Source organism: Octodon degus, unplaced genomic scaffold, assembly GCF_000260255.1.
Source record: "Octodon degus isolate 3935 unplaced genomic scaffold, OctDeg1.0 scaffold00094, whole genome shotgun sequence".
NCBI lineage: Eukaryota > Metazoa > Chordata > Mammalia > Rodentia > Octodontidae > Octodon > Octodon degus.
Window position 1 is genome coordinate 10,653,543 of NW_004524670.1, and position 16,641 is coordinate 10,670,183.

The 16,641-nt window shown below is 37.7% G+C and overlaps 1 protein-coding gene across 3 annotated transcripts in view; it reads left to right on the forward strand.

The window, feature by feature from the left end:
- Positions 1-16,641, forward strand: part of Musk (muscle associated receptor tyrosine kinase) — a 144,425-nt gene that overhangs the window by 75,080 nt on the left and 52,704 nt on the right. For 2 of the 3 annotated variants that reach the window (XM_004638087.2, XM_004638088.2), the window contains one exon: positions 15,035-15,194. In XM_004638087.2, coding sequence (XP_004638144.1) covers positions 15,035-15,194 — 160 coding nt within the window. The remainder of the gene's footprint in view (positions 1-15,034; positions 15,195-16,641) is intronic. The other variant, XM_004638086.2, reaches the window with a different exon arrangement.

A 16,641-nucleotide genomic window follows, 5' to 3' on the forward strand; every position in this document is an offset into this window, starting at 1 on the left:
CTCTCTCTCTCTCTCTCTCTCTCTAATAAATAAAAAAAGGAAAAAAAGGCATTCATCACCACATCCAGCTGTATACTACATTTAAATGAAGTTAAATAACCTAAAGTTTCAAAAAGATAGAAAGGAGGAAGACTGAGGGCACTGGCGGTGGTGTTGCCCAGATCCTTCCCTTTATTCAAGGGTGTCTCAGTGAGGATGCACGTGGAGGATATGGTGCTGAGTGAAGTAAGTTAAGCAGAAAGAGCAATATGGCACTATCTTACTTATATGTGGAATAAACCTAAAGCAACTAAACTCATGGAAGCATAGAGTAGAAAGGTGGTTGCAAGGTAGAGAAAAAGAAAAGATGTGGGTTCAAAGGGTCGAAGTTTCAGTTACGCTAATGAATAAGTTCTGAAAATCTAATGAGCCTCACCTCACAGTATGTATGATTAACAATATTGTACACTTCAAATTTCTTAAGTGGGCAGCTCAATAAGTGTTCTCATCATAGACACACATGGATGGCAGTTATGTAAGATGATGGACAGGCAGCTTATTTATGGTGACCATTTCACAATGTGTACATGCATCTCAAACTGTTGAATGCTAGTATCATACATCTCAAATATATACAATTTGTATTTGTTAGTTATACCACAATGAGGAAAAAGATCTGAAAAAAATAGATTGTAAAATGGAATCCCAGAAAAGCAATGGTCTCTGGAAGGGATTTAGTTCGGTGTGGTACACCACTTGGCTAGTATGTGCAAGAGCTGAGTTCAGTCCCTAAGAGCCCAACCCCTGGGTGGGGTTGTAATCCTCTGCTTTGTGCCCCACCTGCCTTGTCCCTAAAATGAAGTGCACCTAAGAAAACTGCTTGTAACTTGAAAAGTGAGAACTAAAACACAGGACGCAGAAAGAAGAAGAAAGGGGGAGACAGGAAGGTGTAGAAAGCAAAATGTGTCAGTGTGAGAAATCTTGGTGGATGTCATAAAACAGGAAAAGGGCACCAAATTCTATGGCAACCTTGGTAACACATGTTGTCTTGTGTTCCTTTACAAACCTCCAGTGCTTACAATCCAATCATTATTATTTTCACTATTGCAGGGTTTTTTTTCTGAAAGTATTTTTTCTTTTCTGATAAAAGCATTTTTATCATAATTAATTATTTTTTTTCAAAGTTTTATTGATAAACAGATAGCAATGAGACAGTTTCAAATCAAATCAGAAGTACAGTTTCAACAAATAATACACTGCATATATTCTTCTTAGTGGTTAATTGCTGTACAAGATGCGGACTTGTGATCCTATTTACAAACACCATTAGAACAAATCATTCTATTCATTAAGAGAATGCAACTATATATCTATCCCAACCACTTTGAATACACAGATACAAAATGGACATTCATAGGTATATCCCAATTTTTCTAAGTTCCGTTATTGAATATTATAGGTGTGTAAACTCAGCAAAATATTCTAAAAGAGTCCAGTAGTCCATAATAGCATTGGGTCTTCTGTTTAACTGGCAATGTCAGAAATTATTGACCTGAGTCCCCCACAGCTCAACATAACAGCATGGCTTTATTTCCTATATTTCATCTTCATACTTTTCTACTGGATGGTTAAGACCAAGGTAAAGCAGGACCTATGTAACAAGAGTTGTAGCTTTTTGGTCTGAGAAGGTCAGTGAAATGCCCTCAGGATTTATCCTGAGATCCTGTACCTCAGATTGTAGAACCTTTGTCAGTGCAGCCATGTGGATGAGTCATGGCCATTGCTTGGCCAATGTGCTCTCTATGAAAGCCTGAGAGAGTGTCTTCTCCCCATGTGACTCTCCTTAGGCACACTCTATGTCATTGATCACTTTCCTCTTTGGCTCCATAATCTTGATCAGAAAATTTGGGACACTACCCAGGTATATGACGTTACAGTACAAGTTCTCATATGCCCTGAGTCTTAATTGACCTTAGAAGACTAGGGCCAAAATGTTGGCTTTCCTTGTAGCCCTCCTTTTTCTCTAATTTTGGTCTGCAAACTTAGGTTGTTAACCATCCAGAAGACAAGCTTATTGTCATTATCAAACGATTTAGGCTATCAAGCTTAACCTCACTATCTCACTGCATTTCAAACATCTTAGGCATAATAAGGAACAGGTATTTTTCATCAAGTATTGATATGTTGAACTTTAAGTTCCTACATAATATGATAAAAAAACATTTAAAAATTAGATTATATTTTAAAAATAGGATAAAGAATTCTATGCTTCTCATGTTTGCACATAAATCAAAAAATCTCATCATATACAACCTTGAAGTAGGACAGTCCCACAATATTCCTTTTCCTGTCTCTTGCTTTCATTCACCACCCCCTCCTTCTTGAACATCCACCTACCTGAGAGACATCTTAGGAGTAACTGGCATGTCATCATAATTAATTATTGAAGTTGGCTCAACTTATCTGTCTATCTCATCCCCCTTCCAAACACAGGAAATAAGCAACTGAATGCTGTTTTGTCATCTTGGAACTCAAGCCATGATCAAATGAACTTAGATGGGAAGCTTGGGGACTTAAGTGTCTAAGGCTACTGGGATTTGGAGGGAATCTAATTGCCATTTAGACACTGATTTTCTCATGTTGATAATGACACAGAAAAATGTCAGGTGGCTGTCAAAGATGATCTCTAATATGACACCAAAACTAACGGTCTCTAATTCTGTTCAGTTATTACAAAGTGATTTATAGCCCTTGCTCTCATTTACCTCTTTAATTGGACTTTAAGTGTCCATTGCAATCAAATCCTATTTGATAATATGTTTTGTTTTCTTCTGTGTAAGCTGTTTCAATTGTCTTTAATCTCTCAAGGTAGTGCAGAGAATATTAAAGAAGTTAGCAGATTGACAATATAACCTTTCTAATTGGTCTTACTGTGTGAAGACAGTACTAAAGAAAATTAAGGAATGTGTTTTCTTTAGAAATTAAAGCCAAGGGTGTTAGAATATTCCTGTGCTTTTAGCATTATGGGAAATTTGGGCAGTTGAAGTGAAGTGAAGTTGGGCAACTTCACACTTTAACAAGACCCTCTCTCAAGATAACCGCTGTGTGAAGGTTCTGGATTCATTTTCCAACTGTATCAAAAATAGAATCCAGGGTTTTCAAGAGCCTCATGAGTTTAGAAATGGAACACATATGATCTGAAGATGGGGACTGAGAAGAGGAGGATAACCAGAGTTAGTTTGTTTTTATTAAGTCCCTCAATGAAATTATTCAAGATGTGATCCAGCAAAATAGATCTATGACTCTGATCCTAAAATGAGCATAAAACAAATAATGACTTTCCTCCAGGAAGAAAATAAAGATATGTTCATAGTTCCCATAGTCAGCGTGTATCGATTTTACAGCCAAATTCTTGGTAATATGACCCACATCAAAAATGAAATGGAGATGACTTTGCGCATACTGACGCAAATCACAGGAAATGAAAGCAATTTCAGGCATTGAATGTCATAAACGTAGCAAACTAGAGAGTCCATGTAGAGGACCATGAAGGAACTCACAACTCCATTATGGTTGGGGAAGAACCATAAATAAAGATAATTACATATAACAAGTCTTTGAAATAACTCGCCCGAGATCTTGATGGAAGAAAAAACAAATTTAGGACTCCTGGCTAGGCAAAGGTTAGTGACCTAGTCTCCTAATTCTCTACTAAGTATATGACATACTGAAGAAGGAAATGCTTTCACTCCCTCTACATACACACGAGTAAACTAAAACCCTGCACAACTAGAACTGCAGAACATCAAGAAACACATATCAAAACAGTTAAGAAGGGGCCAGGGAGATGGCTTAGTAGAATAAGTGTTTCCCTGGCAAGCACAAGGGCCTGAGTTCAATCCCCAGTTCTGAAAAAAAAAAAAGTTAAGAAATAGTTTGCTTTCTTCCAATGGAATTGGCATCCATTTTTCATAGAAATTTATAATCTAGTCACAGAAGAAATTCAGAGATACTTGTAATGTTCTTTTTGTTTTATAATTTTGTGTGGAGTAATTAGAGGTAGATAAGAGAGATCTTACTTTTAAAAAAGAAAATCTTTTTCTAAATACACAGATCTATCTAAAGCTATAATGACAGTACCTCTATTATTTAGGCAATCAACTAAAAATTCAGAAAATTAAAGTGTTTCTTGCTTTGTCCAATAAACATAATCCTTAAAATGTTTTCATTTATAGATAAATTTTGTAAAATAAATACATTATCTATGTTTTTTAATAATTTTACTGAGAAACAAATGGTAACAAGACAGTTTCAAAACTGATTAGTAGGACCAGTTTTAATAACTAATATATTACATACTGTTGTCTTCTTAGTGGTTTTTCATAGTACAAGATGCAGACATGATATTCTGTCCACAAATACTATTAGAAAAAATCTTTCTATTCATTGAATTAAGACAAAGTAACTGTATATCTAGCCTAACTATATTGAATATACAGATACAAAATGGTCCTTCATTTTTATCCTGTTTTTTTGTTTAGTTTTGTCAGAGATGGGTATCCCATTACCATTTAAATATTGAAGGTGCATGAATTCAGCAAAATATTCCAATATAGCCCAGTAGTCTATAATAGTAGTGGGTTATCCATAGGACTGGCAATGTCAGAAGTTGTTGACTTGAGCCTTTTACAGCTCAGCATATTAATATGGCATTACGTTTTATACATTGTGGTTACACTTTTCTGTTGGATGGTTAAGACCAAGATAAAGCAAGACCTCTATAACAAGAAATGTAACTTTTGTATCTGACAAGTTCAGTCAACTCCCCTCAGGATTTATTCTGAAACCCAGTACCGCAGTTTGTTGATCCTTTGTCAGTGTCAGCCATGGGGATGAGTCATGGCCATTGCTTGACCAATTTTCTCTCTGTAAAAGCCTGAGAGAATGTTTTCTCTCCATGTGAATCTCCTTAGGCACACTCTACATCATCCGTCACTTTCCTCTGTGGCCCCATAGTCTCCTTGATCAGAAAATTTGTGACACAACTGAGTTACATGATGTTACAGTACAAGTTCTCCTGTGTACTGAGTCCTCATCGAACTTGAAAGGCTAGAGCCAAAACGTTGACTGTCTTTGCAGCCCTTATTTCTCTCTCATTTTTGATCTTCAAATTTAAGTTGTTAACCTTCCAGAATTATTATTATTACCCTACAACATAGGCAGTTGAGCTTGACATCACTATCTGTCAGAATATCAAACATCTTAGACATAACATGGAACAGGTATTTTCCATCAAGTATTGATATGTTAAACTTTAACTTCCTACAGAATATGAAGAAAAAATATTTAAAAAATAGGAATAAACAATTACATATTTTTACACAGAAATTTAGAAATCTAACCATATACAGCACTGCAGAAGGACAGTCCTAGGTTTTTTTTTCTTCTCTCTTGTTTTCATCTATTACCACCCCCCTTTTTTTAAACAAACATTTACTTGCAAAGACAGTATGGCAGTAATTAGTATAACATGACAAGCAGTACATATTTAAAAGACCTGAATGACAGGCATTTCAAGAATGACCCCAGTATTACACATTGCTATCTTCAGTGCAGTTGCTTAGTTCACAAGTGTCAGCATATATAGTTAGTCAGGGCGAAAATTCTACCAATTAACTGCTAGTTTCAAAAGCCTGCTGAAAATACTCACTATCATTGCCTTGACCATCTTGTGCACATAAATATGTGGCTTTGCCCCTGTCATGTTTCCTAGCTTTTCCCCTTTCCTTCTCTTCATTGTCTAATCCTCAAGTTCTCACTTTCCTTTTAATTGTGTTATACTTCTCTATTTGTATTTCTTCTTTGGAGTTCTTATACTAGGGAGACTATACGATATTTACACATGTGTGTCTGGTTTATTTCACTTATGAGTATATCTTCGAGTGGCATCCACTTAAATATAAAGGCTTCAAGTTTGTCATTCTTTATAGCTGAATAGTACTCCATTGTATAAAAGTACCACATCTTTTTCATCCATTCCTCAGGTCATGGGCATCTTGGTTGTTTCCAAGATTTGGCTATCACAAATTGTGCTATTATAAACATAGGTACACATATATCCCTATGATATGAGTTTTCAGTTCCTCCGGGGAAATTCCCAGTAGGGGAATAGCTGGTTTGAATGATATTTCCAGTCCTAGTTTTCTAATGAGTCTCCACACTGATTTCCATAATGGTTTCATCAGTCTACATTCCCACCAGCAGTGGAGAGGGTTCCTTTTTCCCCATAGGCTCTCCAACATTTGTTGTTGGGTGATTTCTTTAGGATAGCCATTCCTTCTGGGATGAAATGGTACCTCAGTGTTGTTTTACTTTGCATTTCACAGGTATCTAGTGACGTGGAGCATTTTTTCATATATTTATTTGCTTCTTTAATGTTGTCCTCTGAGAAGTGTGTATTTATCTCAGATGCCCATTTCTGGATTGGGTCTTTAAATTTTGGGTCCCTAATGATTTTTAGTTCTTTATAAATTCTAGAGAGCAGACCTTTGTCTGAGTGCTTATTTGTCAACATTTTTTCCAAATTTGGGGATTGTCTTTTCATTTTGGTAGTAATTTCTTTTGATGTGCAAAAAGTTCTCAATAAGAGAAGGTCCCAGTTGTTAGTTGTTTCCAGTATTACCCATGTGATTTGATTTTTGTTCATGAACTGTTGCCTACCCCTATGTCTTCAAGAGTTCCTCCTATTTTCTCTTCCAGGAGATTTAGTGTTTTTGTTTTACTGTTTAGATATTTAATCCATTTTGACTTTAGCTTAGTGTATGGTGATAGACCTTGGTCAAGTTTTAGTTTTCAGCATGTAGAGAGCCAGTTTTTCTATCACCATTTGTTAAAGAGGCTATCTTTCTTCCATTAAGTATGCTTGGTCCCTTTGTTGTAGATAAGGTGGCTGAGTGTGTTTGTAGAGGCTTCTGCATCTTCTAATCTATTCCATTGATCCTCAGGTCTATTTTGTTGCCAGTACTATGCTGATTTTATCACAGTAGCTTTGTAATATAATTTCAAGTCAGGAATTGTAATGCTTCCTGCCTTGCCTTTGTTGCCCAGGATTGCCTTTGTATTGTAGGTCTTTTCTGGTTCCAAATAAATTTTAGGAATGATTTCTCTAGGTCTCTGAAGTATGCTGGTGGTAGTTTGATAGGGATTCCATTAAATCTGTACAGCAATTTGGGGGCTTGAACCTGCGACGTCGCACTGTAGAGCCTCATGAGTAAACCGCTACCCTGTCTCTCCAGCTTGTACAGCAATTTTGGAAGTATGACCATCTTCACAATGTTGGTTCTTCCTATCCAAAAGCAGGGAATATCTTTGCATTATCTGAAATCCTCTATAATCTCTTTTTTTCAGAGTACTGTAATTTTCCTTAAAAAGATCTTTGACTTCTTTGTTAGCTTAAAAACGGTATTTCATTTTTAATAGTGCTATTATAGAAGGCATTTTTCTCTCTAATTTCCCTCTCAGTGTGTTTGTGACCTGTGTAGAGGAATGCTATTGACTTTTGGGTATTGACTTTGTATGCTGCTATGCTACTGCATTTGTCTCTATCAATCCTAGTAGCTTCTTGGTGGAGTTTTTTGAGTCTTTCAAGTAAAGAATCATGTCATCTGCAAATAATGATAATTTAACTTCTTCTTTACCGATTCTTATTCCTTTTATTTCTTTGTCTTGTCTAATGGCTGTAGCTAATGATTCCAGAACTATATTGAATAGGAGTGGTGATAGAGGACATCCTTGTCTTGTACCAGATCTGAGAGTAAAAGATTTCAGTTTTTCCCCATTTAGGATTATGTTAGCCATTGGGTTGTCATAGATGGCTTTTATCAGATGGAAGTAGAGGCCATCTATTCCAATTTTCTGTAGGACTTTGAACATGAATTAAATTATCTATGTTGAAGATTATACTTCTGAATATTCTTACAGGGAGGCTTATCTATATTTTATGAAGAGTTTTAAAAGAAATTATAACAAATTTTATATAGAATAATTCAGCAGTCAACTGGAAAGAGATCAATATTTATGGTGATCTAAATCAGAAGCAATATGGAACTATCTCTCTGACCATTATCCCTTTATGTACAATGCATGGTGAGACATTAGAACAGCTCCTTGAGTCTGGATCCTGCTGGGCCACTTCCTGAGAGTTTCACCAAGTGTTCTTAGCCAGCTAGAACTCTTTACAAGGCAGCAACACTGAGGCCAAAATGCCTTTTGGAGGCCTTCCTGTACTAAAGTGACACAATGAAGTCATGAGATTATCCGTAGCTTTAAGTAGATTCTCTCAAGTGAGAATTATGAATGTATTTTTTTAATGAATGCATTAATAATAATAAAAAATCCCACAGATCTACACTGTTTTATAACCTTCAAATATATTTCATACAATTATCTCAGATAAATTAATGTACCCACTTGAAAGAACTATTTTACTGTCTCTTTTCAAAATGTTTATTATTTTTACTATATAGCTGCAAGGCATACAACATGTTTTGATATACATACATACAGTGAAATGATTAGTACTGTTAAATCAATTTAAGATATCTGTCTTAGTTACTTTTTACTCATTGCTGGGACAAATACAGATGCTCAAAATGAAGGAAGGAATGTTTTATTTAGCTTACAGTTACTAGAGGGTTAAGTTCATATTCCGCTGGCTTGAAGGCTAAGGACAGCAGTTCATGTAGCAGAAAACAATGAAAAGCAGAGGAAGAGCAGTAGCTGGGGCATCCATCAAGCCTCTCTCTTCCTTCTACGCTGACTGGGAAGACCAGCAATTGTAGCTCCTCCAAAGTGGCACGGCTTGTATAATGAGTAATAGGTATCTTTTAACATGCTTACTTACCATCTAAATATTTTTTTCATTTATGTATTTGGTACAGAGTCTCACTACACAGCTCAGACTCATAGTGATCCTCCTGTTTTCAGCCTGCCCAGCACTGGGATTATAGGTGTGCGCCACCATGCCCAGACTCATTTGCTGGCTCAGCACGCCCCATAGGTGGGGCCGGCATGGCATGTGGGACTGGGGAGCAAACCCTCATCCCTGTGCTTGCCAGGGAAGCACTTATTCCACTAAGCCAATTCCCTGGCCCTTCAAGCTGGTCTTTTTTTTTTTTTAATAGTTACTTTATGGTTTTTTTTTTTTTGTCTTGTTTTGTTTTTTCCATAATTTTATTGAGAAACAAAAAGCAATGAGACTGTTTTAAAACAAATTGGTAGGACAGTTTCAATAATTAACACATTGCATACATTCTTCCTAGTGGTTAATTGCTGTGCAAGATGCAGACATGATACTTTATTTACAAATACCATTAGAACAAATCCCTCTATTCATTAAGAGACTGTAACTATATATCTATCATAACCACTTTGAATACACAGATACAAAATGGACATTGGTCTGTTATCCCTTTTTTTGTTAAGTTCCATTATTTGAATACTATAGGTGTGTAAACTCAGCAAAATATTCTAAAAGAGTCCAGTAGTCCATAATAGTATTGGGTCTTCCGCTTCACTGGCAATGTCAGAAATTGTTGACCTGACTCCCCTACAGCTCAACATAACAGCATGGCTTTACTTCTTATACTTCGTTTTTATACTTTTCTGCTGGATAGTTAAGACCAAGGTAAAGCAGGACCTATGCAACAAGAGTTGTAGCTTTTGGGCCTGATAAGCTCAGTGAAGTTTTCAGTCAAATACCACCATATACCTGTGTTCAAGTGTCTAAAATGAAAAGATATCAGATGTTGCCAAAAATGTGAAGCATTTGAAACTGTCAGACACCATTGGTAGAAATGTGAAATGGGAGGGTCAGTGAGATAGCTCAGCGGACTAAGCCCCAGCTTAGTCAAGAGTGGGGACCAGTGCTCAATCCTCAGCACCACTGGCCCTGCCCCTGGATGCACTGAGAAGGCCACTGAGACCAGCTTGGTGGTGTAAGCCTGTAATTCCAGCATTGGGAAGGCTGAAAACAAGGAGGATCATTATGAGAAAACAGGAGAATCACTATAAGTCTGAGCTGAAATGTGAGACCCTGTATCAAATACATTAAAAAATAAATTTTTTGAAAAAGAAATGTGAAATGGTACAATGAATTTGAAAAACAATTTGACAGTTTTTTGCAAATTTGAACATATGCACACTATAAAATCCAGCCATCCTACCTCTTGGTATTTATTAAAAGAAAAATCAAATGTCCAAAGAAAGATATACGCTATATCAATGTTCATAGCAACTTTATTGTAATATGCAAACACTGGAATCAATCCAAAGGTCCATCAATAAAAAAGGAAATCTTTTTTAGGTTTTACCATAGCATGAATGAATCTCAAAATAATTACACTGAATGAAAGAATGGGATGGTGAATATAGTAATCTTGATTGTGGTTGATGGTTTCATAGCTATATACATGTCAAGACTTACCAGATTTTTCATTTTACATATGTATAGTTTTTTGGTATGTCAATAAAGCTATTTTTGTTATTATTTAAAAAAAATAACAACAAAGTGGCACAGCTACAAAGATCAAGCTCCTCCAAAAGACTAAGACTTCTCAAAGGAAGAGGGGCAGGACGGAGGAAGCCTTTCTAAATTCCTGGGCCCTGCCCACCTGCAGGGCTAGGCCTGCACGCTGAGAGCTGCCCAGTTGATTCAGCCAAGTTGACACAATGTATCAACTAACACAATATCCATCCATTTAAAAGCCAGAACTGGGGCCAACCAAATAGCTCAGCAGATTAAAGCGCCTGCAAGCAGGTCAGGGGTCTGGGGTCCCATCCCCCAGCCTACTGTGCTGGCCCCACCTCCCAGGGCACGCTGAGACAGCAATTAAGAATGGGTGTGGTGGTGGCACACGCCTATAAGCCCAGCTCTTGAGAGGCTATAAACAGGTGGATCACTACAAGTCCCATCTAGTAGTGAGACCCTGAACACCCTGTAGACCCTTCCCTACAAATACGATAAATAAATAAATAAGTAAATAAAAGCCAGATGTAATACAGGAAGGGAGAACACCATACCTAGAAGCACAGAGCTAATTTTTTGGTTCCTTCTGATCAGTATGCCTGAGTGACTTGGAGTAAATAACATATTTATTGTAAATACCTCATACAGTCACTTCAGCTACGTGTCGTCATCCCTCAGAAATGTGGGTATTGTTTCTAGGACCCTTATGGATACTGCGACATCTTTGGATGCTCAAGTCTGTCCCATAAAATGATGTAGTTCTTTCAAGTAACCCATGTCCATCCTCCTGTATACCTTAAATCACCCCTAGATTACTTGGAAGACAATTTAAATTTTGTGTAAATAACTGTTACACAATAACAAAAAAGGTCTATAAATATTCAGTATGAGTATAATTTTTAAAAATATTTTTCATCCATGGTTGATTAAATCCACAGATACAGAACTTATGGGTATGAATGGCCAACCATCCTCTATTTCTTAACCATACCTTATTAATGTGAGGAAAAGCTCACAGTAATAATCTGAACTCATCCTTTTGATCTTTTAAACCTGGGGGAGGAGTGAAAAAGGATTCTAATGGAGGGCAGGGGATTGTTTTTATTTTTAGATCATCAAAAATACGAAACCGTTGGTCAGGGTGATCCATGAAGAAAGCAAAACAAATTCAAACCATGACTAACAAGGCCTGCTGTGCATGAGTCACCAATGAAGCAGGCAAGGCCTCTGGACACAGGAGGAGATGCATTTAGGAGCCCCATCACAGCAGAGTAGCGAGCCCTGTAACTCACTGGTCTCTTCTCAGAGCTATTTCAACACGTGGATGAAGTCCAGGAGAAGAGAGGCCAGGCAGCTTAAAAATTGCTTCTCTTTCCTATGAAGAATGTTTTCATTGACCTTGAAGAGGGATTTAAGAATGACTTTCTGAGGTGTGAACATGAAAAAATAGTAGAAGTTGCAGCAACATTGAGGGGGATGTTTGTTTCTAAGTTTCTTCCAAGATATTGCATAGTCCTACTTCTTGAAGGAGAGAACCAGTTTGACAAAGAAAAAATAAAAACAACAACAAACAGCTGTCTTACAGATTTCACTTACATAAACTGGAAAGAGATTATACACAGCATACAAAATTCAAAATAACATAAGTATGTTGACTAAAAATAAAAGTTTCCAGTCTAACTTTTTTGCTCATTGCTGCTTTGTTAAAATTCAGAGGAAGAACAAAATTATATTTCAGGCTGTTCAATCTTTTTAAATCTAATTTGGGTACCCATAACATATTTCTGATAAAAGTAATAACAAGTTCAGATGGACTTCCCAATTTAGTTTATAACTATTAAAAGATAATTTTCTGCTTTGTCACTTTCCCAAACAGTCCAATCTCTTATCTGGGGGAAAATACCACAATACTGGATTTTACCTGGATAGCTTTCCTAGTTCATGTAAACTGTTACATGGGGGCTTAATTGATTTTGTCATAGGAATTGAGACTAGAAGTGAGGGTAGAGAATAAAAATGCAAGACCTTGGACAGGCTTTCACTGTGTCATTGCTGCAGAATATGCTGGGGAAAGCCAGCCACCTGCAGCTAGGAGGAAGCTGGTATACACCAGTGTTCCTCTTCTCCTGGCTGGTCTATGAAAATATTCCTGTGGGAAAATAGTAGAAACATTTTCTCCATATTTCTTTTTGTTGGCTTTATTTCTTACTTTTAGACAGATGAATCTTCAAGATTCAAGCAATCAGAGTTCGATCCCCAGTGTGTGGTGCCAGCCCCTCACCCAGGGCATGATGAGATGGCAATTGAGACTGAGCATGGTGGTGGATGCCTGTAATCCCAGAGTTTGGGAGGCTGAAAACAGGAGGATCACTACAAGTCAAATTGATGTAGTGAGACCCTGTACTAAATATATTTTATTTTATTTATTTTTATGTATTTGGTACAGGGTCTACAGGGTCTCACTACATAGATCAGACTCCCAGTGATTCTTCTGTTTTCAGCCTCCCAAGAGCTGGGATTACAGGAGCATGTCACCACGCCCAGTCTCAGTTGCTGCCTCAGCATGCCCCATGGGTAGGACTATTTAGAAAAAAACATTCAAGCAATCAAACTTGGACTATCATAGTCCCCACCTGCACTTCCAAATAAGATTAAAGTAAATCATGGGCTTATGCTTTAATTGTCATTCATTCAAATTTCTTGCAAACTGGCATTATGTTTCCCTCTTGTAAATAGTTATAATGAAGGAAAAATCATTGAAAAGATGGCACAAGTGCTCAAGAATATAGTGTGGGAAGAACTGCCATTCTAAAATGCTGTCCTCTTAGTGACAGTTGTTATATATTTACTTTGTGTGTGGTTGTTTAATTTGCCAAGGCCATTGTATCAAATCAGATTACTGATCCTGGGACAAAACACTTCTGAAAATCAACTTAGAAAGAGGAACTCATTTCATAGTTTCAGAGGGTTCAGTCAGTGGTTGCTTGGTTCTATGGCTTTAGTCCTCTGGTGGCATGATACATTATGGAAATGGGAACATGGTGGAGGAGGTCTAAGAGGAGGGGAGGGGACCTCCAAACCTTTCATGGACACAGCTACCCAACTTCCTTCCACTGGTCCCACCTAACATTTCCAGTGTCTTTCAGTAGTGCCACGGGCTCGTGACCAAGCCAAATTACATTGATTACTGTTGCTGTTCTTGTTTTATTTCCTCTTTTTATTTATTTAGTGTTGTTAGTTTGCAGTACTGGAGATTAAGCCAAAGGCCTTAGCACTTGCTAGGCAAGCACTTTGTGTAACACTGAGCTATATACATAGCCCTTCTGAGTATAATTTTATTTTATTTTGAGATCAAGTCTCTCTAAGTTTCCCAGGCTGGGCTTAAAGTTAGGATCCTCTTGTCTTGGCCTCTGAGTAGCTGGGACAGGTGTTAGCCACTGTACTCAATTTGTTTTTGTTTTCTAATGATTCCTCACTTTATTTCTAGGACAGGGACTGATCAAGGAACACAGTGATTAAAAGCACAAGTTTTTTGTCGAAACAACTAGGATACAAATTCTAACTCTATAGCCTAAAGAAGGTATTGGGCAGTTGTCTATGGTGGAGTTATGCATATTGACTGACTAATGAACATACACTAATATAAATTAACCTGTCCAATTCTGGACTGATACAATTTTGATATTCTAGTTCTTCAAGGACATTTTGCTTTGTTGTGCAAGTAGTCCAGAATTATTTATGGCATGCCTCAGAGATGGAGTTGGAGTCACAATCATTGTGTTTGATAGTAGTCTATCTTTCTGATATGCAGTTAGAAAGCAATGATCACATGTTAGAAAAATAAGTCTGAAAAACTACGCAGGCTCTGCCTTGAGATTACAAAGGATACATCTTGAAAGATCCACATAGGATAACTTTCATTTCTTGCATTAGTTATGGGTTGCTATATTACAAACCAACCCCACATTTAGTGGATTAAAACTAATTGTTTATTAATGAGTACAAGGCTGTGCATCAGCTGAAATGTTTTGCTGATTTGGGTCAGGATTACCTGATGTTGGCTGGTTTGGCTCCTGTGAAAAGTATTTCCACTGGGTGTTGGTTCGTTGGAATAGCCTCATATGCATGGTTGTTAGTTGTGGTTAGCTCCCACTGGATGCAGTTGGGATAGATGGGCCATGTGTGCTTTATCCTGCAGCAGGCCAGCTCCGGCTCATTCATGGGAAGTCCCAGGTTCCAAACAGAAGCAAGCCACAGTGTGCACAGACTTTGCAAGTCACTACTCAATCACCCCAGAACACACACAAGCTGATCTAGATTCACAGTGTGGGGAAAGATACTGCTACTCAGGGGGATAGCTATTAGCTACAAAGACACATTATAAAAACAGCAAAAAAGGGAGAAAAATTGGGGGGCTACTTTTAAAACCTGTCATGGCTTTTGATCATAAAATTAACACTATTCCCTTCAAGTCTATATTAGGAGTCTTTGACCTAATTCTAGTTAAATCTTTTTTTCCTACCTCATCAGGTTTCTTCTGGATCCATTCAAGAGAATGTGAAAGACCGAGTGATTGACTCAAGATTGCAGCTGTTTATCACCAAGCCAGGACTCTATACCTGCATAGCTACCAATAAGCATGGAGAGAAATTTAGTACTGCAAAGGCAGCAGCCACTGTCAGCATGTCAGGTAGGATGGGCCTACATGCTTATGCTGCGTGGAGAGGGGAGAGCTGTCCTATTCCTCATCTGTCACTGGTACTGCTTCCAGGACTAGCCAATAACTAACTTTCTCCTTCTCTTCTCCCCTTCCCTCTCTCCCTTCCTTTCCCCATTCTTCTTCCCACAGCACTTATGCCACTCAGCTATATCCCTGGCTTCCCTTCCTTTCTTTATTCCTTTTTCTTCACTTTCCTCACCACCTTATCTCTTCCTTTCTTCCTTCTTTTCTTGCTCCCCTTTTCTTTCCTCCTTCCCTATCTTCCCTCCTTTCCTTTTCTTTTTTTAATTTGCTTTCCTTTCCCTCTCTCATTCCCTTTCCTTTTTTCTCCTTGCACTGAGTAAACTAAACTTTCCAAAGCTCCTAAATAATAAGTCAGTAAGTGTGTAACATGATGGAGCCAATTCCTGCATGGCTGATTGAGGTGTTTTGACCTAAGAGCATGAATTTGTGGTATTTGCCTTTCTTGTTTTATACAAATGACAACAGGGTTTACAGCTATTTTCAAAAAGAAGCTGACAAATAGACTTTTAGAATATTTATGTTACATTATGAAGGTTTACTTTTAAAATTTAAGTGTTCCAAAGACTTCAGAGAACATTTATGGAATTCCTAGAGATGGAAATAATCTCTGTATCAGGAAATTCCAGGCTTGTTTTACTCATATCAGCCAGCAATCCAAGGCTCAGCAAAGAGGGGCTTGGCCTGGCATGCAAGGAAAGTGCTGGAGAACCTGAGCCCTGGGCTGGCTCCCTAGACCCTGCTTCTTACTACAGTGCCACTTCTTTGATCTTTCCTGATGGAGAATTTTCCAGAAATGGCAGTGATTTTTATTGTGAAGTGAATAGAGAAATATGCATAGGGCCCTGGACATGGTTGGCCTTGTTGGTCATGCCCAGGAAGGAAAGAGAAGACTCCCAAATTGAGGTTCCCCCTTCCATCTCCTCCAGAAATGTATCTAGTTTCAGTATCTTTAGACATCACATCAGTCATAGGAAATCATTGCTTCCAGAGAATGACAAGACTCCTAAAGGTACATTAAACAAATGATGATAAAATAATTATTATTTATGCAGCCTTTGGTTGTTTATAATGTACTTTCACGTGCTTGTTTATGTACCACAGTGGATGTGGACTATTGTACTGGGGAGGGTAAGACGTTAATTTACAAATAGATCTTTTTTTCCAGGAACCATCAATTTAGTACAGAGGTTTGCCACATATGTCATGGCACAGACTATGTTGTATGGTGCAAACATAGACAAAGTACAACAGCACAGAAGAGAGGGGGAATTTAAGAGACTCCTTAGGAGGGCTACCATTTGAACAGAAAAGGTGGTTATAAGACACAGAAGTTGGGGCCAGGGAGATAGCTCAGTGGCATAAACACCTGCCTGACAAGGTCCTGAGTTCGATC